Source organism: Molothrus ater, chromosome 1 (genome assembly GCF_012460135.2).
Source record: "Molothrus ater isolate BHLD 08-10-18 breed brown headed cowbird chromosome 1, BPBGC_Mater_1.1, whole genome shotgun sequence".
NCBI lineage: Eukaryota > Metazoa > Chordata > Aves > Passeriformes > Icteridae > Molothrus > Molothrus ater.
The window spans coordinates 53,261,106-53,288,752 of NC_050478.2; the positions used below are offsets into that span (position 1 = coordinate 53,261,106).

Below are 27,647 nucleotides of genomic sequence, written 5' to 3' on the forward strand. Positions count from 1 at the left end.
CCGCACCCCGGGGCGCAGCCCGCCGCCGCTCCCCCAGGCAAGCGGCCCCGCTCCCCGCCGGGCCCGGGGCACCCGCGCCCCGGCAGCAGCCAGCCGCGTCCCGAACGGGCGGAGGGAAGGGGGGAACGAGAGAGGAGCCCTCTCCGCCGCTCAGAGGAAGGGGAGGGAATGGGGAAAGTTTAGTGGAGGGTGTTTGAATCGGGAGTTATCCCTAAAGAGCCTTTCCCCTGATCTGATCCAGAGGGCAGCGCTGGGAGGAGGGGGCGGCGACGACGAGCAGTCCTGCAACATCTGTAAAACTTGAAGGAGGCGGCGGAGAGGAGCGCGCGAGCCGGAGAAAAGCGAGAGGGACAACTTTTCCGACACGTGAGTACCTCGGCGCGATGTGTTTGTTCCCCTCCTTCGCTGGCTGCGCCGAGCCAAAACAATGCGGGGCGGTGGCGGGGCTGGAGGGGACGGGCAGCACGGGAGGGGACGGAGGGGTTCCCCTTCTCTACAAAAACTGTTTGGAACCAGGCGGTGGATTTGGGGATACTTTTTGTTTTTTTTTTTTTCTTTTGCTCCCTCTCTTCTTTTTCTTCTTTTTCTCCTCCCCCCCGTTCTTTTTGTTGAACCAAATCAGAAATGTCAGTCAGTGCGAGTGAGTCAGAAGGGATCAGATTACAAGATCACTGAAACTGATGTCGGACCCGCGCACACACACCCCCACACGGAGGCAGAGGCGCGGGCTGCTCCCCGCGGGAGGCGGGCAGGGATAAAATAACCACCACCAACACCCGCCGGCCCTCCTCTGCCGCCCCCGTCCCGCCTGTGTCCCGTCCCGTCCCCCTGCCCCGCGGGATGCCCGCCGGCCGCGGCGGGGGCCGGCCCCGCTAGCCGCGGCGGCGGGGGAGCGGCGCGGGGACGAGCCGGCGGCCCCGGCCCTCGCCCATGGGCAGCGCGGGGGCTCGGCGGCAGCGGCGGCAGGTACGTACCCACTTGGGCGAGAAGTTCTTTGTTCCCCGGCTCTACTCCGGGCCACTTTCTTGGCGTCTGCCAGCGCTCCGGCCCCGCTCCCGGCCCCCTTCCCGCTTCCCTAACTTGGAGGCGGGGGTCAGGGGGGACCGAGGTGTCTAACCCCCAAAATGGCTGTCACGGAGCGCGGGAGCCGAGGGCGCGGGGTGCGGGGCGAGGCGGAGGCAGTCCCCGCTCCGGCCCGGGCTCGGCCGGGCACGTCCCGCGGCAGAGCTGCCGATGTGCCGGCGACAGCTGCTGTTTTATTTTCACCCCCTTCTTTTTCCTCGCCCCTACTCCCCGAGCGGCTCCCAGGGCTTTTCACGCCCGTGCGGCGGGAGGCCGGCACAAACTTCGCAGGGCGAAAGGCGAGAGGAGCGGGGGAGAATCCGCTGTCACATCTGGCGGGGCGGAGGGGCGCCCGGGGGTCATCGTTCGCTGCCGGCTGCTCCCGGCGAGGAAGGGGACGGTCGGGTCGCGGGAGGGGGGCGCGGGGGTGCCGGCCGTGTCTGCTCCGAGCAGAGCGGCGCTGGGCCCGCTCCGCGCCGCCGCTGGCACGGCGTCAGGCGGGGGAGCGGGGCGGCGGGACGGGCTCGGGCGGGCGGAGCGGGGCGGCTGCCCCGCGGGAGCTCCTCGGAGCCGCCCCGGGCCGGCACCGCGGCCCGGCCGTGCACCGCCCAACTTTGGAGGGTGGGAGCAGAGCGTGCCCGCCGCGGTTCCGATTGTCCCGTGAAGCCGGTGGGGTGTTGGCACAATTCCCGCGCCTTCGGACGGGCCCGCCGGCTCGCAGCTGCTAGCGCCCGCTCCCCAACCCGCGCACCACGTGAAGAGAAAAGGTAAAAGGAAACACACGCCCCTCGCTCCCCATCTCACTCCCCAATTTTGTTTTTAACCCTCTGGTGCGTAGTTTTTATCCGGTCCTGCGGGTACGGTGTCCGTGGCCTTCTGCCAGTTTGTATGTAGATATATTTATGTAAAACATTTTCTCCCAGCTCCTTGCCAGCTGTTCCACATTTTCCAGCTGCCACTTCAGTTTGAAATGATGGACTGTACGGATCTCAAAGAGCCTTTTAGTCAGAGGTACGGATAGCTGTCTGTTTGATACACAGTGTCACGTTTTAGAGGCTACTTCACTAAAGGAGCATTAAGTAGCAACCCACGGCAAAATGCTCCTCTTCGTCGCGCCCCTGCTACTTCCCGCTTCATTTCCAAGCCTCAATAAACATGATTTTTTAAGCTTCGGCGTGCAGACTTCGTTTCTTTTGTGTGCGTGCTACAGAAAAACTTGGAAGCTAAATTTTCCAGAGGCCTTGAGACATGTGGCTGATTAAACCAACAAACATTTTTAGGAAGGCACGGTTGCCTCTCTGTCTCTCTGTGCTATAGGTATCTGTTTTGAAATCGTTTAAATCACTGGAATAGTGAGAAATCACTATGTTTTGCTGTGTTCCAAAATTGTTTTTGGTGTGGTGTTCAACGAGATTATGGATTGAAATGTACCAGAACTGGCCTTAAGTAGTTTGAATATTTGTGCAATTGCATTGTAATTTGGGAGGGTGCCTCACTGATTGATTCCTATAATTATTTCATTTAGGTCCTTTATTAAAAATTGATAATGATCTGACAGTTTCTTAATTATATATGTCATGATTATTTTGAAGGAAGACAAATGCAGAGTTTTAAAAGTATTGTAACATTAAAATGTAAAAATTGCCATCTTCAGAGCACTGTATTTCAGTTCGTGGAAATATATATTAAAAGTAATGGTGAATGAGTTTAGCAATGTAAACTGTAGGCAGCCTCTTGAGAGTTTGTTTATATAAGGAAGGTTTGGGTATAACTAGCTAGTATGTAAATACTTTCAGTTTTGTGTATAGCCCAATTCTAAAAGCATAAATAATAGTAACTATGAGAGAAGGCTATTTTAAGGACAGGGGGAATTATTTCTTTAAAAGCAGGATTATTTAATTTGAATGAGTAGGAAGAATGAGTAAGAAAAGGACTCTCTCAGTGTATGTGTATTCTTTTAAGCAGCAGTGGAAGCAAAACCGTGGCTTAAGGTGCCAAAATGAATGCACTCTTGCATTCTGGTAACAGCATATGGTTTTCAGCAGGATATGATGTTTTCCAAAGCTTTTCTGTAGAAGTACTGCAAAACAAAGACATCACCTGCATTTTCCTGCGTAAGTGGAGTAACATTTTTTGGCTTGAGAAGGTGTGCAGTGGCCAAGAAAGAGTCATTACTGCTATACGTAATCATCAGTTGTGAAAGATTGTTCGTTTTCAGACACAAAAACAGTTTGTAGCTAAGAAATTAAAGTATCAATGGCTATAAATGATTTTTTTTTTCTGAATAGTGTTGGAAAAACCAAAATACTCAAGTTTGGAGACGTCATTATAATTTGTTCATCTTGCAGATTACTTGAATTTTTAACAAGATTAATGTATGCACTGATATTGACCCATGAAAGTTTCAGTTACACTTCCTGCCTCGTTTTGGGGAAAGCTATTCAATTACCTGCACTCCTGTAGTGTGTTTGAATTCTAGTCTGCATATTAGAGGAAGGAATGGCATATTTTTTTGTTGCAGAGTCTTAGTGAAAAGTTAGTCATCTTTGCCTGATAAATAAGGAATTTGAGAGCTATTAAAGCAGGGTTTATTTCAAGTTATGGAAGGAGGCATTTAAATGATCAGTGTTGCATGTGTTCCACTATATGGAGACAGAAATGTACAAAGAAAAAGCAAACTTGAAGGAAAAGTGAATCAACGAGTCATGAAATCCTCAGGAAAACCTTAGTAATGGAATGTTAATGCTTTTAGTCTATAGTAGATTACCTTAAAAGTCAGGCTTTTCTTCTTTATGCAATTGTTGTAAATCCCTAGTTAAAGAATACTTTGAAGAAAGCTTTAGTTTTTCTGGCACTCATATTCTGTAGTAATTCTGGTTGTTTTGGAATATTCAAGATATTTTCTGCCAACTTGCAGTTAGGCAATTAAAATGCTAAAATGGCTACAGAGGAAGCTTTTTATTCAACAAAAGGTTCAGCTGTAATAATGATTTCAAGTTGTCTTTTAACCACAGGTTTTATAGACATCCTCCCTTTAGACTCTGTCATTTTTATAAGGGAATTGATTTGTTATACTTTAAAATCAAATAAAATGAGACAGAATAAACAAAAATAGGCCATGGGTGCTGCTGCAAACTTTTCAAGTTCTCTCAGTGCATTTTTCATCTTCACTTTTATTTGATAGGTCTGTGAAATAGAGCTGTAGACTGGCAGACTTTAAATGAAATTTCACACTTTGATGATTTTTTTTAAACTTTGATATATTGACAGCAAAAGGAGCTGCAAAGCTTTTATATAACTTGAGCAGTAACGCCAAGCAGCAGTCAAACGTCTCTATGCATTTGTGTTTAACTGCAGAAGAAAAACATGTCCATGGGCAGTAGAGGGTTCTTATCAACTCCCTAATCCCAGATCCCAGCAAACCTTGAGGGCATGCCTCAGATCTTGCTGAAATCATTGTAGACTCTCACAGTTTGCAGATTAAATATGCTATGTGTTCCTGGCTCCAACAACAGTTTTATGAGCTCACTAAGCTTCCTGTTTTAAGATCCTTTTCTGAAGTTTTTAGGAGCTGCTAAGGGCGATGCTGTCTATGGCAAGTGGTACTTGTTAATTTAGGGACACTTTAGGTATTTCATTCTGTCTGTAAAAAGAGCCAAAATTGCTATTTTCAAATTAGAAGTCGAGTTGCGCCGAAAAAAAGGAACTCCTTTAAAAAGGGATTCTGTTGTTTTAATGTGTTTGTCAGTACACAAGGTGACAAAGTTTATAAGAGGCTTGATTTGGTTTATATGGGGCTCTTTAAAACGAGACTTTTTCAGTTGTAATTCTAAGCACAATGCAGCTTTTAGTACATAATTTCTGAGCCTCTTTTAACCAATTGTGCTTGTAGCAGCTCATTAAACATACCTTTGAAGTTCTTGTTCTCCTTTACGTCTCAAAGAAGGGAAAATATATTCTGCCAAGAATGAATTTCAGTGAATCAGGTGGTTAACCCTGGGATTTGTTGACCCTTCTGAACGTATGGTTTCCCCCTCACATTCAGAGTCTGGTCTTTTCTAGGTGCCAAATAGTTCAAACTCTTATATTTTATTCACTGTAATCATGTTTATGTATTCGGTGTAATAGTTTTAATTAAAAAGGAAAATACTTATTGTCCAACAACATGTGTCATATTATTCCCGAGAGAACTTGAGCCAATTTTGTGCTTAAAGGTTATTCAGTGAATGAAATTTTGAAAGCCCATTTGTCAAGGTACTGCGCGGTTTCTGTTAGTTTTCAACCCCCAAATTCATTGTCCGCATGGCCCAGTCATTAGTCAGCAGTGTATTAGTGCTGCCTTCAGGCAATGCTGCCCAGCGCTTCTTCGCACCATTATAGCTCTAAAAGTGTACTCTGCCGACTGCTAGAATTACTGCTCTGATTTCCGCTTGGCTGGGTTTGAGGTAAGTCTCCTCCCTACCTTCCAGCTCACTCTAATCCCTGCTTTCTTTTAAGGCTGCTTTCTTCAGAGATTTAGGGGAAAACTTTCTTAAAGATTGTGCTGGCATCATACTGTGGTTTTGTTGTGGTATACTGTGTAGATGTAAATTGTACCTGCCTTACCTTGAAAGTGTATTAAATTGGCTGCTGATCTGAAGAGTTGGTTTCTCTCTCTTTAGGAACAAAATAAGAAATGAGACAATACACTGATGTTAAAAACCCCTGCAAGGTTATTTAGATTACAACAAGGGACAAAGAAATTGGGATAGAATGTGTTTGTCTCTAAATAGTTGCTGGCTGTCAGAACTGATAATATCAGAATCCACTACAAGGAGATCTGATTGAATAATTTTCCTAGCTGAAGTTGCCACTCAAATGTCAAGTTATTTTTTACACTGATCATCAAGATGATTAGGCCTTAAAATATTTTTTTAAAATTTTTATTGATACTCAGAATGTTGTTGTATTTTTTTGGTGTCTGATATTTAGTTCAGGGTAAAGTACCCAATAGACCTTTTTTTCGGTGGTTTAGAGCTGAACTTTCCCCAGTAGTGTTTGCTGCTTTGTATGAGATTTTGTTTTCTTTGCATACAAATCTGTTAGTGTCAAGAAAATCAACTGTGTGTAAAGAATACATCATCCAGCTGCCCAGAGAATGAAGCCTTCATTAGATAAGATATATGAATACCTGAAACTGAAGAGTCAGAAACACAGATCAAGTTAGTGTCAGTTCAGTACGCTGTTCTGAGCCGTGTATATTAAAATGAAATCCTAGCACTACTGATTCTTTACTGTCAGGATGTAGTTGGTGGTGTTTTGCTTGGCTCTTCAATTTACTATTTCTAGGAAAAGAATACAACTATATAATTCTGTGATTACACTGTTTTAACAAGGATAGTGAATTGTGAAGTGGATTGTGCATTTGTAATGCAGCAATTCAGAGTAGTGCCGTTGCGTTTTGTCAAGTTACAAAAACATGAAGGAATCATGGTGCAGTTTTCCCGCTGTTATGAGACAGGTGTAAAACCTAAAGTAAACTTTAAAAGCTGAAGATAAAGTTTTATAAAGTACCTTTCACACTTGAAGTTCTTCCTGGATATATGGAGATTTCCTCACTCTTTTACATGTTAAAACATCTGTGTTGGGTTAGAACATGAAATTCTGGATGAAGGCATCCCTTAACCTGAGAGTGTGCTAAGGACATAAACAGGATTCCAGGAATGGGACTGGGATCAAAACATGGCACTTTCAAAAAACATTCTACTTGATTCCTTTGATCTTGTTTTAAAATGCTAATTGTAAAATATGGAATACAGTCTTTTCTACTTTCATTTGCATATCATAAGTTGGGAACAGAAGGCACATCTTTGCAATAGATGTACATTAAATACATTCTTCCTTGAGCTCAGTTCCTGTATAGATTGACATTGATATATAGATCTAGTTTTGTTTCTAAGGAATCTTTCATCTGTTGGAATTGATGAGATAAAACAAAAAGTGTGAAGAAAGTGGTCATTTCACTGGAATGTTGAGTTCCAGTACTTGAAATAAGAGTATTTCTGCATTTTTCTGTTGAAGTTGTAGTGACTACTTACTTGACTGTGGTGCAAAGGACATCCATTACAGATGTTTGTAATTTGCTTTACCAAACTAAGAAGGCAAAGACAAGAAGGCAAAGAAAAAACCAGCCTGTATTGTCACCATAAGTATCCTAGGAACAGTATCAGCAGAGAAAGTCATAGAGTTATGTTATCCACACAGCAAATCTTGCTGTTGTCTCCCTCCCTGTTCTCTAAGAATACGCCTGGCCTTTCAGATCTTGAGCATATGAATGAACCAAAATCCAGGTTGCATAAAACAAATGTGTTTCCAAAGGAAGTCACTGCACTGTTACTTAAGTTTGTTTTGGATTTAGTGCTGCTGAATTCCTGAAGAAAGACGGGCAAAAACAGAGTGTGGGCTTGGTAGGGAAGTTTGAAGTGTCGCCCCTCATTGTAACCTATTGCTACAAACAGTACAGTCCACAGGAGATTTTTTTTTCCTTCTCCCTGTGCTAATTCTTTTACAGCTAATCTTTCTTTGACATAATTATTAGAGTTTTTTCTGCTGCAGAATTTGAAGCACAAGAATAAGTAGGATTGCAAAACAAGCAGTACCACAGCTTATTCTGAATTTCTGAGGAATATTAGGTAGTTTAATTAGAAGGAGTTCTGATCCTCCATGGTAAGTGCATTACTAGTTTTAGACACACCCTGCTCCCCAAATATATTGAAATATTTGGAGATTTGAAAGATATGTAGCACTTTCTATTTTGCAAGAAATAAACTTTATTCTTTCCATTGTATTTAGACAGTTTGTAAGAGAGTCAAAAAAGGAATAAAGGAAACCCAAGACCATATGATTAAAATAACAAATGCTTAAATGCAGAGTTAATGACCTGATTTGTTTTTGTTGTGGGGTTTGTTAGTTTATTTTTCTTAAAGTTTAGCTCCTTATTGTAAAGACTCTCAGACAGTGAATTGATTATAAAATTTTACCTCAGAGGATATATCATATCTGAATTGTAAAACCACTAAGTCTGGGCTCTGTCTCCCTCAGCTTTGTGTTGCATGTTCCCGATCAGCAGCTTCTGTGAGAGATAGACTAGTTGGAGATGGACAGTTCGACCTGAATTCTTCAGTTGTTATCCAAGTTAAGTTCTGTTTGCTGAGTGTGAAAATGAATCATCTCTTTGCTGGCAGAAATCTGTTTTCTTTAGATACAGAGTTTAATCTATTGAAGTAATAGTTTTAATTGGGGTTATACTTATCAGCTTTTTAAATCCAAGAAACAAAAGTAGATGTAATCTACTTGTAAGACTGTGTGGTTGATGTGTATTTAAAGCAACTGAGCTAGTGCCTCAGTAGAAAGTGCCACTTATTGATACTATTGTATATGTATGTTAAAATAATTTCAGAACTTTTAGGTAGCTGAGTTTATCTGTAGTTGAAATACATAAGCAAATATAATACCCCTGGAGCTGAGAGACTCTTACAATCAATCAGTAGTTCAGTGTACAGCATAGAATATTTTCTCACTTAGGATCTTAATCACAGGGATGCTAATAGCACTGGTTTGCCTAGCTGATTGCCTATGTGTTTGTGATCCTCCGTTATTGATGCCACAAGCTATTTAACCTATCAGGAGCAGATCAGATCGTCATTAACCAGGCTTTAGGTCTAGTTGTTTTTCATTCTTTATGGGGGGAAAAAATCAAAGGGAAGGAACAAGGAAAAGACAGCAGAGAGTAATGAATTTGGAAAGATTGTATTAATAAATGTTGTATCTCTTAACTTAGGATATTTTTCATCCTGTCAAGCAATTATTTTCCTTTCTTTCTTTCTTTCTTTCTTTCTTTCTTTCTTTCTTTCTTTCTTTCTTTCTTTCTTTCTTTCTTTCTTTCTTTCTTTCTTTCTTTCTTTTCTTTTCTTTCACTAGTGCATTTATAGATCATGCATGTAACTGAAATGGAGATAGGTATTATGAAATAGAACATACCTCCCCTCCCAGCTGATTGTTTGTTGTAGTTTTATAATATGGATCTAAGACTCTTTGTGCTGTTTATATTAGTCTTACTGTGAGTAGTTGTCTCAACAGGGAGGAACCTAAATAAAGTTTACTCTGGAGTAGTTAATGAAGGTTGCAGAATTCTGGTTTAGCTTACAAGGAATTAGGAAAGGATAAAACTATTCTAAAAATATACAGGTTAGTTTCTATAGCTATTACAAAAGTGATGAGATATAGCAAGAGGTTAATGTTACATTTGGGAGATATTTCTTAAAATGTCTGAGTGCTTGAACATTTTTCATCAGGTTCTGTCAGTGGTAACTTTGTCAGTGCAGCTTTGCCAGCAGGTTTGATGGAAAGCAATACTGAAATCTAGGTGGGTTTTGGAAGTTAAATGTACCTGAATCAAGCCTGTGTAAATCAGTGTGAAATAGCTCCCGTATAACAGCTTAAGATTGTCTCATATAAATTTTGCATTTGAATGTAGCTGAACAAGATGCATTTTTTTTATCCTTAAATAATCCCAAGGAACAGTGCAACCCTTGTTGATAAAATTGATAAGGGGTCCTTTATGGTTGAGAGAGACTGTAATTTCCTGATTGTTCTTCATGCCTCCCCTTGTGTTTTTCACTTTCATACAGTTGTGCTGTTCAAGATGTATTGTATCCCCAAAGACTGCTTCCAGTAGTGTGGATCAAAGTAGTACCTATGAACACCCTAACTACCCAGAGTCATTTCTGAAAAATTAAACATGCTATGTTTGCTTGCACGCTGATTGGGGCACTCTGGTTGCTGATAGCAATCAGTATGAACTTCCCTACTGCTGATGTAATGATGATGAATGCTGTGACACTGCTATTTCAGACAGCTCTTCTCAGCGGATGCAAACCACTTGTTAATGAATTGAATACAACTATAGCAGCATCAAGTAAAACAGGGAAAGGTTTTATTTGTTTCTTTTTTATTTTTTTAATTCAACGTGTTAAAAGATACCCCTCAAAAAATTAAAATAAAGCAAAGAAAGGCAGAAGGTTTAAGTTCGCAAGAAACATAAACCAGTCTTAACATGCAAATTGAGAATTTTAAATGCTTACACTTCAGCACTTAGACCAAAGCAAGCAATCTTGTTGAAGTCAGTGAGCCTATTACTAGCAATAAATATCTGCATGGTCTGGTCTTTAAAATTAATGTATGCAGTATAAATAAAATGATTTGAAAAGTAGTTCAGAGAAGAGAAGTGATACAGAATGAAGATTTCTTGGAAAATTGAAATGTCTGTTCAGAAAGAATCAAGTTTCTTGTTCTTCCAAGCACAGGGCTGCTCCACCGGTTTTGGTTAGTTTGGACTGTGAGTAAATGAACAAAGAGATGTGAGTTTTTTTCCTCCCCAGTATATGAATATGATCATTTTTACTACTATAAAGGACAGTTTTATAACCAACATACATAAGAACCAGAAATTACATAATATTAAGTTACTTGAAAGAATTTTTTTGTTCGAAATAAGTTTCCAACATATTGTGATTTATTGACACTCCTTTTAAAAGAGACAGTTTTCCTCATTTAACTAGTTCATTCCAGCAGCATGTTCCTGAAGTTCCTCCAGTATAATATGCAATTGGGGAAGGTTTGCATTTATATTTTAAAAAGAGGAGACACACCTGCAGGCAGGTTACTGTTTTGAGAGGGATTAGGTTTAAAATGGGGATCTGGAATTAATTGCGGAATGGGTTCAGGCTTCAGGGAAATTACAAAAGGTTCAAGCATGGTTGAATGGGAAAAAGCCACAAATGTTTGCTTTTGGGAAGGAATGTTTATCCCTCTATTTACCTAAGGAAGTTCAGGTTTTTGCCCATATACTGTTATAGCATTTTCTTGCCTTTCATATGCACATGGAAATGCTGGATAGCCAATGAAACTCGCTTTCAGGTTTTTTGAAAGTGGGACTCCTTGCTGCGAATAGATACAGATTGTCTCAGGCCTGGAGGCTGGAACAGGAAAGTCACTGACCCACACGCTGGAGAGAGACACACACATACACCCTAATATAAACCACTTTGTGTTTTAGTGTGGAGACGATGTCAGGCTGTCTGATTTTTAGAATGCTTTTTGAAAGGGGTTAACAAACAGTGGAAAGAAATCTTTACATAACCTTGGACTTCTTTTTTGGTGAACTGCAGCAGCCATATTTTGGAATAGTTTCTCAGAGAAAATAAAAATTAGCCAAATTTAAGGAGAATGATTCTAGAAGATGTGTATCTGGCTTGTATTTTCATCTTAGTCTTAAGGAAGCCTTCAGGAAAAAAAAAAAGATTTTTGGGGCACCACATTGATCTCCCGATGTCTGCTTCCCCGAGGGGTATGCTTGGCAAAGCATAACAAGCCACATCCCTCTAATTATTAGTCCTGCCATCTCTTCTGGCCTTCCATGCCTTCCCAACCATGCTCAGCACCGCTGATGCACCACTGGGGCTTTGCTGGAGAGGCAGGAATTCTTGCAGGTGTCTGTGCCACATGTGTGTGCGTGTGCAGGTTGGGAGCAGAGGAAAGAGGGCACAGGAGGAAAGGCCTGCAGCACCGGGGCCATTGGCTCATGGTACAGGGTGCAGAGCTGAGTAAGAAAGTTTACTCTTGTGGTGTTCCCTCTTTCATTCTGACATGAATAAAAGCAGCCTTCTGAATGTAAACTGAGTGAACATGAACCAGAACAGATGGACCAAGAGCAGATGTTCATATTAGTTCTTGGCCAGTTCTGCAATTTTCTGTCCAAAAATTTAAGTGCTGCTTTAGGCCTCTGTTCTGTACTGCAATCCACACCAGGTAGCATAAAATAGAGAAGTGATAGAGACTGCTGAGGAATGTGGAATTCTGTCTGCTATTCTTTCTTCCAGTAAAGAAAATGACCCCAAAGCGCCAGAAAAATCTCATTGGCAGGCTGTTGGGGAAAGAAATAAAGTAGCCAAGAGAATGGATGATGTCAGTCTGACCAGCCACATTTTGCTCTTGAATTGCAGATTCCCCAAAGATGCTTTTTATAAGATTAAGGACATGGTAACTCCTTAAAGTACCTGCATTACCTTCCTTTTCTGTGAAGTGGTAGGATCGATTTGTAATGGAGGTACTGCTGTGATGGAGAGGGGAAGGAGGTGGAGATAAGCGAAGGCTCCTTGCACATACCTGCATAGACATCTGTGTGGCAGGAGGCAGTGGAACCACTTTAGATACCTGTCATAATTTTTGTGATCTCTTCCCAAATGTTTCATGCCACTCTGCTGGCCTTGTGGAGTCAGAGTATGTGGCTTCTTCCTTTCTGGTTGAATAGGGAGTATAATTGCTTCCTTTCATGATTTTAAGTCAAAATCAACATGCTTGTGAACCAAGAACCAAACAAAAAGAGGGATGAGTTCTGCAGCTTTATCTTGTAAGTTTTCAAAGTCATACTCATTGGTGTAAGTGAAGATGCTGCCTCAATAGCAGTCTTGGCCCTTAGAAGGCAATGGAAGAAAAATAACCACAACTGAAGATGTATCGCATTTTAGTTCCTTCAGAGATGCATAGAAAATAATTAGTTTGAGAGAATGTTAAATAACTCAAAGGTGGTTAGTCAGAAGATAGGAGGGTACATTGAGGGACTCACTCATGCAGTAGTTGGAAGCTGTGTTGAGGCAGATTTTGGTATTTATGTGGCCAGGGCTGTATAGAGAAAACAAACATCTTTCTCTCAGTATGGGGTGAGCAACTCGGCAGCAGCGTCAGCCTTCCCTCTCTCTACTAATGCAAGAGACTAAAAAGCTAGATATTTTAGCTAAATGACTAAACTGGGGATGCCCTTGCATGAGGTGTGCAAAGGGAAAGAGGAAGAAGTCATATGAAAAGTTTGGAAAGGTGCTGTTTACAAAGCTCACGTGAGATCTCTCTTCAAGGTGCCTTGTGCATTGCTGGGTAGAAGTCAGGGCTGTTGAAAGTTGAGTATTGCTAGATCTCTCCTACTCTCTGCTTGAAGACACCTGACATTCCCCTTAGTGTTTTGGTAGGAAGTTGTTTCACAGATCACAATAATATTTATAGCACTTTCACAGATAGATCTTGAGAGTAGTCTTACAAATCCTCTTCTGTGGCAGGCAGAGCTTTGTTATTCCTCTTTTTAGCAAGCAAGAAACTGAAGGGAAGAAAAATGCCTTGTGAAAGCTTAGACAGTAGGTCAGTGGCAGAGAGACTGCGGTATCTAGCACAGTTCCTTGGCTGTGCTGCCTGGCTAAATAATGATTCATTTAGTGATTGGGCTCTGCTTTGATCCCTACTGTATAACAATGAGGTTTTGGAGTGTTTTATTGTACTATTAAAAAGAACTCCTACTAGGAAGGTGGGAAGGGGAAGGTTTATTAGACAGCTGTGTTTGTGATGAATTGGCTTTGTAGCCTTTTTTTTTTTTGATTTGGTGTTGTTTCTTCTTTTTTTTTTTTTTTTGACTGTCAGAATTTGGGAAACAGGTTGCTAATATATTTACACTTCATTATACTAGGTTTTTTGAAGCCTTTTGAAAATTTTATTTAAATGATGTCCTAGAAGAGTGTGACTTCCTTCCATTTTAGACCCATTTGACTACCAAGCAGTGCTGCCCAGAGCAGAAAACTAATTATTATTTTTGTTGTTGCATAGATTCATATTCAAACTACAAAAGTACCAAGCTATTTGGTTCTAAGCGTGGTGTGTGCTGAATACTGATGGTTTGCATAAAGCTAACTTGGACAGACAGGTGTGCATCAAGTTAAGCTGCAGACTGGTTCTTAATGTTTGCATCCTTCACAGCCTAAGATCCCTGCAGTCTTGGGGCCTGGTGTGCCTGCACTGCTGCACAAGCAGCGGTACCCTTTTTGGCAAGTTTTTGGGCTTCTCGTATTTCCATCAGGAATGTAAAATATCTGAGAAGAGGGAGAAATTATTTGCGGGGTATTAAATGAATGTATCACTGGAGATGACACTGAGAACATCCAGGAAAGGCAAAATAACCAGATACACACACACCTCTACAGAGCTTTCTATTTCCAGCGTTTTCATGCAGAAGAAAGTGATCTCATTATCTGCCACCAGCAATAATGTTTGTCTTCCCCTGTGGTTTTCGGGGTGTTTTGCCAATACAATTTTGTTTGAGTTAGATTTCTGAACAAACAAAGTGAGAGATGTTTACATGAGTAACAAGGTGTAGAGATAGACAGGATAATTCCTGAGGCAGTGTGTTCCAACACCCTGGATGTTGAAATTTAAATATTTGGCTTCTAGAGTCAACATGAAGGTCTGTCTTGATTTTCTTGATTTTTTTTTTCCCTTTTTTGCCTTCTTCCAAAATGCTCTGGGCAGAAGAGAAAAATACTGTCCTTTTTTCCCTTTGGGCCCATTAAAACCCCACAAAATTGAAAAAAATAGACCTACCTATGCTGTTTGAACAGCATAGTGGTTTGTGATGCTGATTCTCTTTAAAGGCAAACATGCCTAAGTTTTGGTGTTAGTATTTCTTTAAATTCCTTAGGAATTCATGCATGCAAACATGATTTGATGAGCTTACAGAACTGTGAACTGCTAATTCAGTTGTGCTCCAGGCTCTTCTTCAGGTGAGAGGGATGAGAAGACTTGGGCTAAGCTTTCAAACAGTCTTTAGAGTTTATGACTCTTGTTTCATTCAGGTATTAGTGCAAGGAGAGCTGAAGTAATGAGAAGTCATCATGGAGGCGCAGTCCCATAGCTCTGCCACAACTGAGAAGAAAAAAGTGGAGAATTCCATCGTGAAATGCTCCAGTCGAACAGATGTCAGTGAGAAAGCTGTTGCCTCCAGCACAACTTCCAATGGTGAGTAACAGCAGGGATTTACTAGCAGCCAAACCTACAGTAATTTTATGTTCTCTGCATTCCTTTTGAATTGAGCATTTGCACCTGGATCAGTGTTTGTTCTACAGAAAGGCTAAAGAAAACGAACAGAGGAGGGGTGGTGGTGTGGAAAGTGGTAGGATACAATAAGGCCTGTTTTGGCATCAGGCATAGTCTCTTTCTTCCAGATGTTCTAATTTGAGATGTAAATGTGCTAAGTTATTTATTATAGGAAGTTCCTGGTTTTGGCGTTTTGGAAATTGTCTTGATTAGCCTGGCAGGGCCTGCAAGTGCTTTGCATTTGGCCATTGAAATCTCTTAACGCTAGTTAGGTAATTAGTTAATACTATAGAGACAGAAGTAGGTCTGTCAAAATTAATGGCAAAGAGTATTTTTTTCTTTCTTTTACAAATAAACTTCCTTCTCAGAAAGGGCTGTCCCACCCTGTCCCACCCAACCAAAGCCCCTTAATGCCCAGAACAAAACATCAAGCTAAGTGTGTATTCTCTGGTGGATTAATTTCGAAGTTGTGAATGTACAGCTTGTAGATTTGCAAAACTGGAGTAGTTTGCTCAATTCTCCCCAGAGAGTATATCTCAGTTGACAATTTTACATATTCCCTGCCTCTCAGAAGAGTGAGCCAACCCAGCCCTAGACATTTTCATTGTTTGGTGTAAGAGGGCTGAGCATATTGGTTCCTACTAATGCAAAACTCCTGTTGCATTAGAAAAGAAAATTGCTTGAAATGGTGCGGGCAGACCTATAGATTTTGGATAGTTGTGGAGTAACTGCTAAAACTGCTATTTTTTTACAAATCGGTCTAGTTATGGTGAGAAGTAGAAAATGCCTTTCTGTATCTTTTGTGGTCCTGGTGTATTTCTGGCAAAACATTTTCAGTTCACACTTTCTGTTTCCATCATGCTCACTTATCTGGGCTTGTGGTCCTCCAGGTCAGGTTCTCACTTTGATATCTTGAGTAGAGGGTTTCTGCTTTCTCAAAGAAACAGGTTATGTCCCACTAGACTACAGGAGAAAATACATGAATCCTACAGCCATACTAGAGGGGAATGTCCATAGGTCATTAAAAATTAGATGGCGCGTGTCCCAGTATCCTCCTGTGTGACTGGACTTCAGATTCAAAGCAGACTCAACACCTGCTGACCTACTAGATGGAGTTGATCCCCATGAGAGTATAAAAACCCTTGAGTTGCAATGGGGAAGGTTGCATCAGTTTTCTAAGGCATATGAAATTAGATCCTCAGCTGGTGTAAGTCAGCACAGATCCGTTGCTGTCAATAGAATTACAGTGGTTCACATTAACTGAAGAGGCCTCCATTGTATTTTTTTTAATCGATAATAGGATTTTCCACATTTGCCCAACTTTTCAAGCAGATGCACAGTTAAACACATATGCATATTCTTTGATGTGTCAGGGGTTTGTACTCAAACATTCATCTCTGACTGTTTGGGCTAGCTTGAATGTTATTGGTAAACATTTAGATTTAGAGGGCTAAAATGAAGGCCTTCAAGATGTTTTTGCCTAATTCTGAAACTAATATACCGTTGTCAAGTAGTTTTCTTTCTTTAATGGTAGTTTTAGTTCTTAACTACATGCTTCACCTATGGGGAGTGTTACTGCATAGCAGGGTCAGTCATCAAACTCCTAAGAGTTGGAAAGACTTCAAGTCTAATGAATGACTGTGTCACTGAATTATCTCCTACTAATGGAAGGAGATGCTAATGTAGTACACATCCTGGGGCCCGAGGCTTCCTTTTCTTAAGTAAATGACAGTTAACTTTGTTTTCAGTGGGTAAGTGTTGGCATTGTTAGTCTTTGTATTTAAGGAAGTCACCAGGATCTCCAAGGTTTGGGTTTCTAATCTACCTGCATGCATAACAGAGACACAACGGCTTTCCAGAGATGCAGAGCTGGCCTTCAAAGGGATAAAATATTCGATTCTTTCTTTGATATGAAAAATTTCCTCTTAGTCTAAGGACTTCGTGGAGCATGTACCAAAACAAATACTAATACTAAAACTTTAGGAACTTAAATGTAAGTTTTACTCTTGCAGTGTTTTAAAAGTTTTGCTTCTTGCAGATGTGATTGTCATGATAATGAATTTTGGTTACAGGGACAATTTGCATGAAAGCTGGAGCTTTCATCGCATTTGCATCTTTTGTTCTTTAATGCTGGAATGAGTATTACTACAGGAACATCATCAGTTGCTATAAGACACCACTCCTACAAAACATGCAGCTTTTATTGATTCAGTGCCTCTTTTTTTTTTTGCAAAGGGCTGTGGTAATGTTAAATGTTGTGATTTGCATTTGAAGGCTCTGTTAAACAAGGTAAGGTACCCTTAAAAATAACAAAAGGACAGAATGATCCCTGCTATTCTTCTCAGAAGACTGATGTCATTGCAGAGCAACATCTGCCTATCATACCCATGTCACCTCATAATCATGTCTAATATCAGTGCTTCTATACTTCTGGACAACTCATGAATTGACAAAGTTTGCACGGTAAAGTTTTATTGATACCTGTCTGAGGAGTGATGTACAGACAAGTGTTTTCTCAGTATCTCTGCTCTCTTCTGAAGGTCTCAGAACTTGGATCATAAACAGATGGAAAGCTGCTAGTTATAGCTTTTATGCAAAGTATACAGTCGTGAAGAAACAAAGAAAATGCCATTATTTCAGCAGCTCCCAGAAATAAGTGACACACCCAGGAGCAGGATCTATGTTAATATGGCTATTGAGTGTGGAAAAACTTAAATCATATGTTGTGCAGACTGCGTTGAAAGCCTGGTGTAAATCTAGATGCAAGGGAAAGATAGTGAGAAAGGTGACCTGGAAGGGGAGCTCATTGTTCAGTGGTAACCTGAACAATGCAGTAGAAGTTCTCAGGGCCACTCTAAGGGTGTCCTTTGGAAGGTACCAGCTGCTCTGTAGTCTCAAGCACGGAGCAGGCATGGGCCACAGTTTACAAGTTAGCCACTTCTGCTGAGTTCCTGTCATTACTTAATGCCATAAAGATTTCTGCTGCACTCACCTGACTACAAGCACTGTATTGCCAAGATGCTTGCAATGTGTTAGATATGGACCTGCCAGCATTTCCATTATAAACCTCTAAATTTCAGGATTTAGAGCTAAGCCATTAAAATTTGCTCCAGGATAAATTTGCTCCAGGACAAATACATGTACTGGAGCAAATTAAAACTTCTTTTAAAATACATGTGATCAAAAATTAAAAAAAAAAAATCATAATTTGTAATGACTACAATGTAAAAGGAAATGTAATAAGAAAAATCTTTGGTGCACATTAATTCCCAGTGGAACCACTCTTACTTTGTTTTAAATTCATTTCTGCAAGCTTTTGGTTTTTTACTTCTTTGTGTTTCATTTTGTGTGTCTCAAACAAACTGTGTGCAGTTTTACTAGGATTGTTCCTTTTCATACTTTGTTTGACTGCTATATTTACTGCTAGACCAATATCCATGGGAACAAAAACTGCTAAAGAAAACTACTAATGGAGATGTTAATTCACAAAAGGCTGTATGAATGAAAAAGTTTGTGCTAGTGCATAAAGTAAGCTTAGTTTTGTGTTTGGTGGGATTTGATAACCTCAGGCTAATCTGCTTTGGCAAGGTAATAACAACAACAAATAAATCATGTTTATGTCATGGCTGTGCCACTCATATTACACTGGAGTAGAGGCCAGTGCCCTGGACCACCTGGCTAACGGGGCTGTGTTGTCGGGTCTTGTCTTATATGCACATTTGTGCCACTTCTCTGGAAACAAAGCACTCTTCTCCTTACCATGTCATAGCATGGATCTAGGTCGTTCTGAAGGTTTCTGCATGCACACTCAGGTTTCTATCAAGTTATGCAAAGAATGGCTTTCTTAAGGGTGGTATCCATTGATAAACTCATTGCCATTAGTTCTTTGCTCCCATCGGAGAGCCTTTGTCTGGTGTTGCAGTTCACAAAACCTGCCTTGCTAGACCCTGGTGGATCATCCTGTAATTTCAAGTAATTCCAGGGTTAGAAAGAAATCATCAGGTGAATGCTGGAAATGATGCAGGAGTCTGCCCAGTGTCTTGTCTTGCTGCATTGTGATGAATGCCTGTGTGAAGGCTTGTTCTCGACTGCTCCTCCCCCATGCTGCTCTTGGCCCCTGTGCCTCGCAGCCTGACGGAAGAGCTGTCTGAGACCATGGCACACCAAGTCCATATGTCAGGCTGAGTGCTGCAGTGCTGGAGCAGAAAACTGCCTGCTGCCATGCCCTGCCTGTGCAGCTGTGCTGCTTGCACTGGTGCAGTGCCCTCCTGCTGCCCCAGCACCAGGAGTTGCCAGCCTTCCCGAGCATTGCAGTAAAGTCATGAACTCCAGTCTGGTGAACTTAAGCAAATGACTTGCTTTAGCCACGGGACTAGTTCTGTTTGCCCTAATAATGTGGGTATTTGCATGCTTACAATTAGGCAGTGGCTTTAGTGCAGGCGGCTGCTTTGACTCTGCGTTCTGTTTTGCAGGTGAATTGGTTTTTTTCTTAGGGTGCTTCCTTAAAGGCATTGTTTAAAAAAACCCATACTAACTTCACATAGCCCACAGCTCAATGCCGCTTGTTTTTTTCACTTAATCTGTACCATAGATATAATTAATTTTTTTGCCTTAATTTCAGAAAAGTAGAGGGAATTTCTGTAAGGACTGAACTGATACTTGTACAAGGCAAGACTGCACTTCACAGTATTGCTTGGAGAACATTAGGAAATTGTGATGCTGTATTCAAACCTGATTTATTTACTGTTTGGCTTGTGAATTTTGTTGGTGACTTGAATGCTTTCCTCTTTTTGACATTTTGGCTCAAAACTGATGTTTTTAATGTTTCATTAAAACAATGCAGTTATTGTATAGGAGCTCTTTCAGTGTCTGACAACCAAGCACTTATTTTCAGTTTGATATGTTTTGTCTAGTTTTTGACCCATGAGCTTGTTCCAGTGTAATCTGATATTTCTTATTAACCTATTACTCTGCCTTAAAAAAAAGCTAATTATAAACATATGTAGGTTGTGGACTTGACTACCTTTATCAGAATCAGATAGCTATTGAGAACATACTTTAAAGTGATAGAAAGCAGAAATTATTATCTTAATGATGATGTAACTTAAAACCAAGCTTGATAGATGAATAAATGAGAGGAAGTTCATGTGTCCACTTTGATTCTTTCAGAAGAAGAGCCAGCTTCATCTAGGTCTCTTTTTTTTTTCCTTCTTCATAGTACTTTCAGGGTTGATTGAAGGAAGTATTCAGCAGTCTGCAACCCCATAAGAATCACATTTCCTGTTTAAACTTTCAGTTGGTGCTTGTCCTGCTGCTTGCTTTCAAGCCTCACCATGAAATAGGTGTTAATCATAATACCCATTCTTGGCCCCCTTGTTGGACTCATGTGCTCAGGGTCCTGTTGAGAGGTCAGGGTTCAAAAGAGGTTGTTAGGTATCAAGAAACATTGCCTGTACTATTTTAGTGACTTGTAAATTGAGCCCTGAATTGATTATATGAGACCTGATTCTACAAAGTCATTAGGAGATGCCATCCTCTTCCCCTGAAATCAAAGGGGATGGAGGGGCCCTCTTCACTTTCATTTTCAGGTCAAGGAGGAAGCAACATCCTATAGTTTTAGATGCTGGAAATGATAACTTCTGTGTACATATTTTTCTGACAAATTTCTTTTTCAGCAAGACAAATACTGCAAGTAATCCCTATCTACAAGTGGTGTAGAGCAGCATGAAAGTTAAGGGTAGACTGGCCACATGTGGTAGCCCAGAAAAATAAGGGCTAAGACCTGAACTTGTAAGATTTTTTTGCACTCTTCTGTTCTAATATTTGCGGCCAGGTCGTAAGAGGATAAACTTAAAAGAAGGTACTTTTCCTAGGGGAGAATAGGCTACCCTGATGCTTGGAAGTATTGGAAATGAAAGTACTGGAGGTTGTAATTAAATGGGGACTGCATGTCTTGGTGTATTGTAATCTGGTGTGAGTAGCTGATTAAATACACGTTCTTTTGGAGTAATGTACCCATGGTCCTTTATGCTTACTAATAAAATTTCAGTCATCAAGTTATGGCTTATTGTAGACTGTAATAACTCATTCTGCCTGATACTATTTTCTAGTGTTGTTCCTCAGTGAGCCAGCTGTACACGTACCCCACTCTAAACCCAGTGATCTGCAAGTGCAATACAGTATTGCTTCATTAATTCTGCTGAGATTTCCCTCGTTTTTTCCCCCCCTTCTTTCCCCTCCCTGCAGTGGTTAATAGCATAAGGGATATTAAATGTCAATCCTCCTGTATCCCTTTGCAAGTTCCAGAAAGAGATGATTGAGTGGCTTATCCCTGCAATCACTGTAATCAGTAAGTAATGACTTAACATCCTGCTGGATAACATGAGGTGGAATCAGGAGAAAACATTAGTTAGCAGCAGAAGCTTGCCACCTGTTCAGGGTGGAGGTTAAATTTAGGAAATTTTACACTGGGGATTTTTTTTCCTGAAAAACAACAACAAAAAAGGACTCAACATTAAAACACCCAAGCAGCCATATTAAAATTGTACCTGGGTTTTGACACAGAAGTAATAATAATAAAAAGGGTTTAAACTGTGTCTCTGCAGTATGGTGGTGGTACCATGCTCTGTATCTTGTGCTTTGCAGGAGTCTAGTGTCAGTCAGAATTCAAAAAATTCAGCCATTACAGCCCACAGTACTGGTGAGGAGGAAGCAACCAAGAGGTTTGATTTTTTTAAAAAAAAGGCTGCTGGCAACTGAAACTTCAGTGATTCTGTTAGCCTTCCAAAAAAGGCTAACTTGCTGCCACGAAGTGCTGGTTTCAAAAGATACCGTAAAAGTAAAGAAGTTGCAGTTCTGTGCCAGCCTGTGTCACCAAAGTGGTGAGGCTGTGTGGCAACAGCACTGCTGCTCCAAGTGATGGCATCTTCCTCCCAGCTGCTGGCAATGGGTGTCAACACAAATGGGTGCCAGACTGCTTGGAAGTATTGAAAGGGGCACTTTACGGCAAAAAGCTTGTGGATCCTGGGTCCCAAAAAAGAGAAGTGAAGGAGCTATGCAGAGCAGATGATCTTCTTAAAGTAAATAAAAAAGAATTTTTTAAAATCCTTCTAATTGACTTAAAGCTAGGCAACCCTTCTGGCAGGCGCTGTGTTTGGCTTTATGATCTGAACTGTGTAAATTAAGGCAGTTGAAGTGATTAAATTACTTAACAGGTTTTCAAATGGCATTCATCTTTTCTAGTTGTTTTCTATTTCATATCTGTCTTCAGTTAAAAGGAAATAATCAGGAATCAGTGTTGCATTTGATTATATCCCTCCTCTGTATGTTTCTATTTACTTCCCCCCCCTTTCTTTTTTTTTCTTCTTTTGTAGAAGAATCAAAACTTCAGTTTCTGCTTACATAGAAATTATTACTAAATAATATGCCAATAAGTGGGAGAAATGAGCTAAGGGTATAGTCTGTGATTATGTAAAGAAGGTGCCATATTAAAACTACATTTTCTGTATTCTTTCCAAGACATATCTCATTATTTTGGGGTGAGAGTGGAAGGGGAGGGAGAAGCATTCTTTTGACAGCCCAACTAAAAGGGAATGAGATGGATTTTTAGTGCTGTATTATTATCTTATTTCCCATTAAAAGTGTTTGCCTTTGATGTATCCTGCAAATGGTCACAATTTAATTTGTAGATTCTATTTTTGCTCATAAGGCTGGCAAGTCAGAAAAAAGATTTGCTTGTAAACGTGATCTGGACCTACTGATGAATGCATACTTCAAGTTTGCAGAGGCACTTTGAAAAAGAGAAGCATACAGGAAATACTGGGTTTTCTGCAGATCATTTGAAAATTTGGCTTATAAGACATTATAAGTGTCAGATTATCAAAGAGCAGGTCCTCATCTTGTGCCTTCAGTCAACTGGAGTCTTGCTATACAGGAGCACATTCTTTGCACATGCCAGCCACTTAAAATATGCTGTTTTCCATTCATTTAGTATGACTTCTCATGCATGTTCCACATGCAGCCAAGTGGAAACTTGAGTCCCACAAATGCAATAGCTTGAAAATGCACACAGATGTCCCAAACTAGGGGGATTATTTTGTTCTGTTAAATAGAACAGGTTTATACTGATGCAGTTTTTCCTAAGATGGGATGATAAATTGCTGAAACTGAAGTTAGTATTGTAGACCATGCATTCTCTCTGTGCCCCCGTCCTGTACTTGCTTTTCTCATCTTTTCCAGTGTAGGGGTTCATACATAACAACAAAGGGTTTTATGTGTGGAAAAGTTCCTTGTGGGCTTGACCAGCAGTGTTTTCCCCTCCTCCTGGTCTCTCACTTTTCTGTCCTTCTTTCTCTCCTTTTTCTTCTCTCTCCTTTTTCTTCTCTCTCTTTTCTTTTCTTTCCTTTCCTTTTTTTTTTTCCCCTTTCTTTTAGTTTTCAGAAAGTTGAGTTCCATCCCAATTATTAAATCTTCGGAGACCATTCCCACATGGTTCTGTAAATGGTAGCTTCATCCTGAGTTCTTTCATCTCTTTTCCTGCTCTCCTGGCTTGACAGTTGAAAAGGTCTGACTGTGCCACACAATGGTTTGATTGGTTTCTCTAGGGGAGGCTTTACCCTGCCTCATCATTCGCCAGGCAGGTGGACCAGAAAGTCTCTTGATTCTTTTGTTGCCTCTCAAAGTCCGAGGTCTTTGACTGAATAAATCCTCCGTCATGGGATAATTTGCTAAAAGGAGACTGAAAGATGTGAGAGAAAAGCCTCACTACTTGGGTGCTGAATTAATGAAATAACTGGGCCTTGGAGTTTGCAATTGAAAAATCACCAGGAATGCAATGGGTGGAGACAGGCTTCAGAATGCAAGCCCGTTAGTTCCCTGTAATAAACTATGAGAGCTTTAAATGATATTACTAAATACGTCGGCTCGCCTGGCTGCCTCCGGTTATTTGCATTTGCAACCCTGTTCATTTGGCGGGGGAAGCCCGAGCAGAATAAAAGCCGTTTTGGTACAGCGCCTGGTTAGTCATTAGATTATTACGAGGGGCTGGAAAGAATTCCATATGACAGAACTAGGGTTGAGTTAACACAGGACGAAAAGTAATTTACAGATAGGCTGTCCTCAGCCATCTTCGTAGGCCCTGATAAGGTTTCATTTCAGAATGGATAGGCGACATTTCCACTTACGGGCCCATTCTGCGACACCTGTGATAACAGCTTCTGGATCCTAATTGAAATTGGTTTCAAAATGGATTTTCACTTTTCTCTGTCTGTGGAAAATATTGAATGGACTCAGAGCTGCCACAGAGTATCCCAGACCTTGGAAAATGGAGCAAGAAGCCAGGATCATCTTTCATAACTGTGTCGATGATATGACAGTTTTGTTATCTGTCTTATTAATGAAATCATTGATCACCTGATGAGGGAGATAATAAACTACATTTTTGCTGCAGTTCAGGAAGCTCAATTAGATTTTTAAAAATACAGATGGGGAAAAAAACAAACAAAAACAATGAAGTGAGTGTTTTCAGGTCTATTTTCAACTTTGCTTTTCTTGAAGAATTTTTACATGGAAGAAATCTCTGAGACTGTAAAATGTTGACTGCACCTTGAGGTTATTGAAAGTAAAACAAATATGATGCTCATGTTAAGATGTACGTTTTTTGTTGTTGTTTTTAACAAACTGCACTAAGTAAATAACACTTAAGTCCTAGTAAGTGCCATGGAAACTCAGATGAAAGGAGAAACAATGGAGCTCAATTTTAGCTGAAGTGGGATTAGTGATACAAACTCTCTGAATGCCCTGATGTGGACAAAGGCTGGTGCTAAATTTATTGAATGCTTGCAGTGATGCTGGTTCTCCTGAAAGTTATTTCTTCTTTAAAAATGGATGTCAGCCTTTATTTCTTAATATCTGCTCAGATATTCTGGGAAAATAAGGTTGTTTTTTTTTCCTTTCCTTTTTTATTTTTTCTTTTACTTTTTTTAAATCAATGGACTTGAGGAGATTTTAAAATGCAAGCAAATGTAATAAACTGCCTGCTCAGGAGAAAATGTATGTGCAGGCTTCAAAAATAAAATCTGAAAGGATTTTGTGATGTGTTGTTTCTGTGGCTGTTTTCTAATTATTGGGGAAAGAGATAAATCTGTTGTTTGTGCTTGGTTGCTCTGGAATGTACGCTCTATTCCTTGAGGAAGGTGGGAAGGGATAGTTTTTCTGAAGAGGGATGCCAGTGACTTCTCGTATTTCACTGTGAATTGTATCCTAGGTGTTTCTTCAGTCCCTCCACTGGTGTGGGTCAACCTATACCCCTTTTTAAGCTTGAAAGGGGAGCTCTGATCAAAGGCTTGAATGATGTCACTGATCTCTGGTGATTGATTAGGAACAGAACTTCTGGAGCATTTTGCATGTCTGCCTTTACCTTATCGCTTCAAATCAGTGCCTACCCATTAGGGTAGTTTTCAGTCAGGAGAAAAAGAACCTGTGCATGTATGTATATACACACATATATGTGTCTCACAGGTAAATGCGTATATAGAGAAAAGGAAGAGGAAAATGTACAAGCTCTGTAGTCAGAGATATATTTTCCTTTAATATAAAAGGAAACAGTTTTTATTGGTCTGCATTGACACAGGGACTATTTATTAATTGCTAAACTCCTGGGTGTAATTCTTGTCTGTTCTTCTGCCGCTTCTCTCACAGATTTAAATCCATATCGGTCTCTCTCATATTGGGTTTTTGGCTGCTTTACTTTCATTTGCTGTAGTTTACCCAGAGAGGAATCATGGCTCTGCTTGTTACTTGTTTTCTGTACCTGGGGTGCACATTAAGATCCACTGTGCATGTCAATGCCTTAGAGATATTTTTTAATTAAAGATTGAAAAATAAATATTTTAAGTCCTCAGCTTTTGGTTTTTTTTTTTTCAGAAGGTCAGAGCTAGCTGAAATGTATGTTAAGCTGCTGAGAGAAAGGATCTTTCATTTGTAAAAGAGTAGCAGTCCTCTGACTTTCAGTGGTGTGGGAGGCTGGACAATGGGGTTTACTTGTCTGCAGAAGAGGGGTGTGCATGAGCAAGCAGTACAGGACTTGAATCTGACTTCACTGTGGTATAGATGAGGAGGATGGGGTGGTGCGAAGCTGGAGTCCTTTCCTAAATATCATGCTTCTAACGGTGTATTGTGATTTGAATGAGGACTTAAAAACTCCACACAGACTCCTAAGAAGTTGGAGTTAATTCATTATTCTGTTAAATGCAAGTTTTCAGTATGTAGAGTTATTAAAAAATGTTAGTGTTTTCTCTGTATCTCTTTTCCCCTTTCTTTTTAGTAGGCTGGCGTTCCCTCTCTCTCTCTCGCTCTCTCTCTCTCTCTCTCTCTCTCAAATCTCCTTCGCTCTCTCTTTTGCTGTTGTGCATTTCACACCAGGAGATGACAAGTCTTGTGATTGCGGCAGAGGCAATTGAAAGAAAATAAAAAGAGAGTTCTTTTTCTCTGGTGCTGGCCCATGAACATACCGTAAAAATTGGATTAGACACACCTAGACTTGGGATTGATTGCATCTTGAATGGGAAATTAGAACATCTGAAAAATTCCTTTTTGGATGGAACAGAAGCACAAGAAGGAAAAGTTGGATGGAAACCAGAGGAGAACTGTAAATCACTATTGAAGTTACTTCCTATGGTTTACCATTGGCTGTCAAAGAAAATTGCCTCAGGCTTGTTTATAGCTAATTCCCTCTACAGAAAACTTCAATTTGTGGACTGGCCTCTGAACGGGATTGATAACTCTGTTTATAGACCAGGATGGGTATCTAAAGATAACAGATAATGCAAATGAGCCTTTTTTTGATAAGCCAGGGAAGCAATTATGGATACAACTTGGTTGATGGATTTCAGAGTGCATTTTCACAGATTATAGATTTTATTTCTTTTTTTGCATTATAGTTTTCTTAGCAGTGTTAGAAAAACAAAATCAAAGTCATTCGAATAGAGCTAAAAAGATGGAGTGGCTGATATAACCAGCTTTCCTACCACTTGTAAACATAGTGAATCAGATTAAAAAAATCACCAGGCAGTCCTCAGCCTTCTCTGGGAGAAATATGATTTGATAAAAATGTGTGTTTAATATTCAATTTATGGTTTCATCTGAAGTGTGTAAACCTAGATGTCCCACGGGAATTTACAGCCCGTTCCAACTTCAACTCAGATAAAATGCTCCTCATAAACTGCTTTCCTGCTTTTGTTTTTGGATTTGTATTTCTGCTGGAGAGGAGGAGGGTGGAGGCTAGACCCTGCCAGTTGCTGGAGGCTGGGTCCCTGGGGTGCTCAGCATCTGTGATGAGCCCTTAAGCCTGGGTTGGTTTCAGCGCTGACTGAACGGCATAGTGATGCAGAATGGGCTCACTCAGTGGATGGCTGCACTGCGTGTTGGGTTTCTCTCTCAGCTCCATGGATTTTCCCTTTGGAAGTGTCTGGGAATCCTCAGCTTCTCACAGCCAGGATCTCTCTGTGCCTGGGGATTGCATCTGCTGGAGGTCAGAGGGAGGTTTGGTATTCTCTCCCCACCTCAGGTTTTTTGCTTAACTTGATGGTAGTTCAAGTGTCTGAGAGTCACAGGTTTCCTCACCCCTTCTTGGGGTT

At 40.7% G+C, this 27,647-nt stretch overlaps 1 protein-coding gene across 1 annotated transcript in view; it reads left to right on the forward strand.

The window, feature by feature from the left end:
* The first annotated feature begins 340 nt into the window (after positions 1–340).
* GLI3 (GLI family zinc finger 3) overlaps positions 341–27,647 on the forward strand; it is a 201,775-nt gene continuing 174,468 nt past the window's right edge. Inside the window, exons 1-2 of the mRNA XM_036406944.1 lie at positions 341–366; positions 14,772–14,934. Coding sequence (XP_036262837.1) covers positions 14,811–14,934 — 124 coding nt within the window. The 5' untranslated portion in view covers positions 341–366; positions 14,772–14,810. The remainder of the gene's footprint in view (positions 367–14,771; positions 14,935–27,647) is intronic.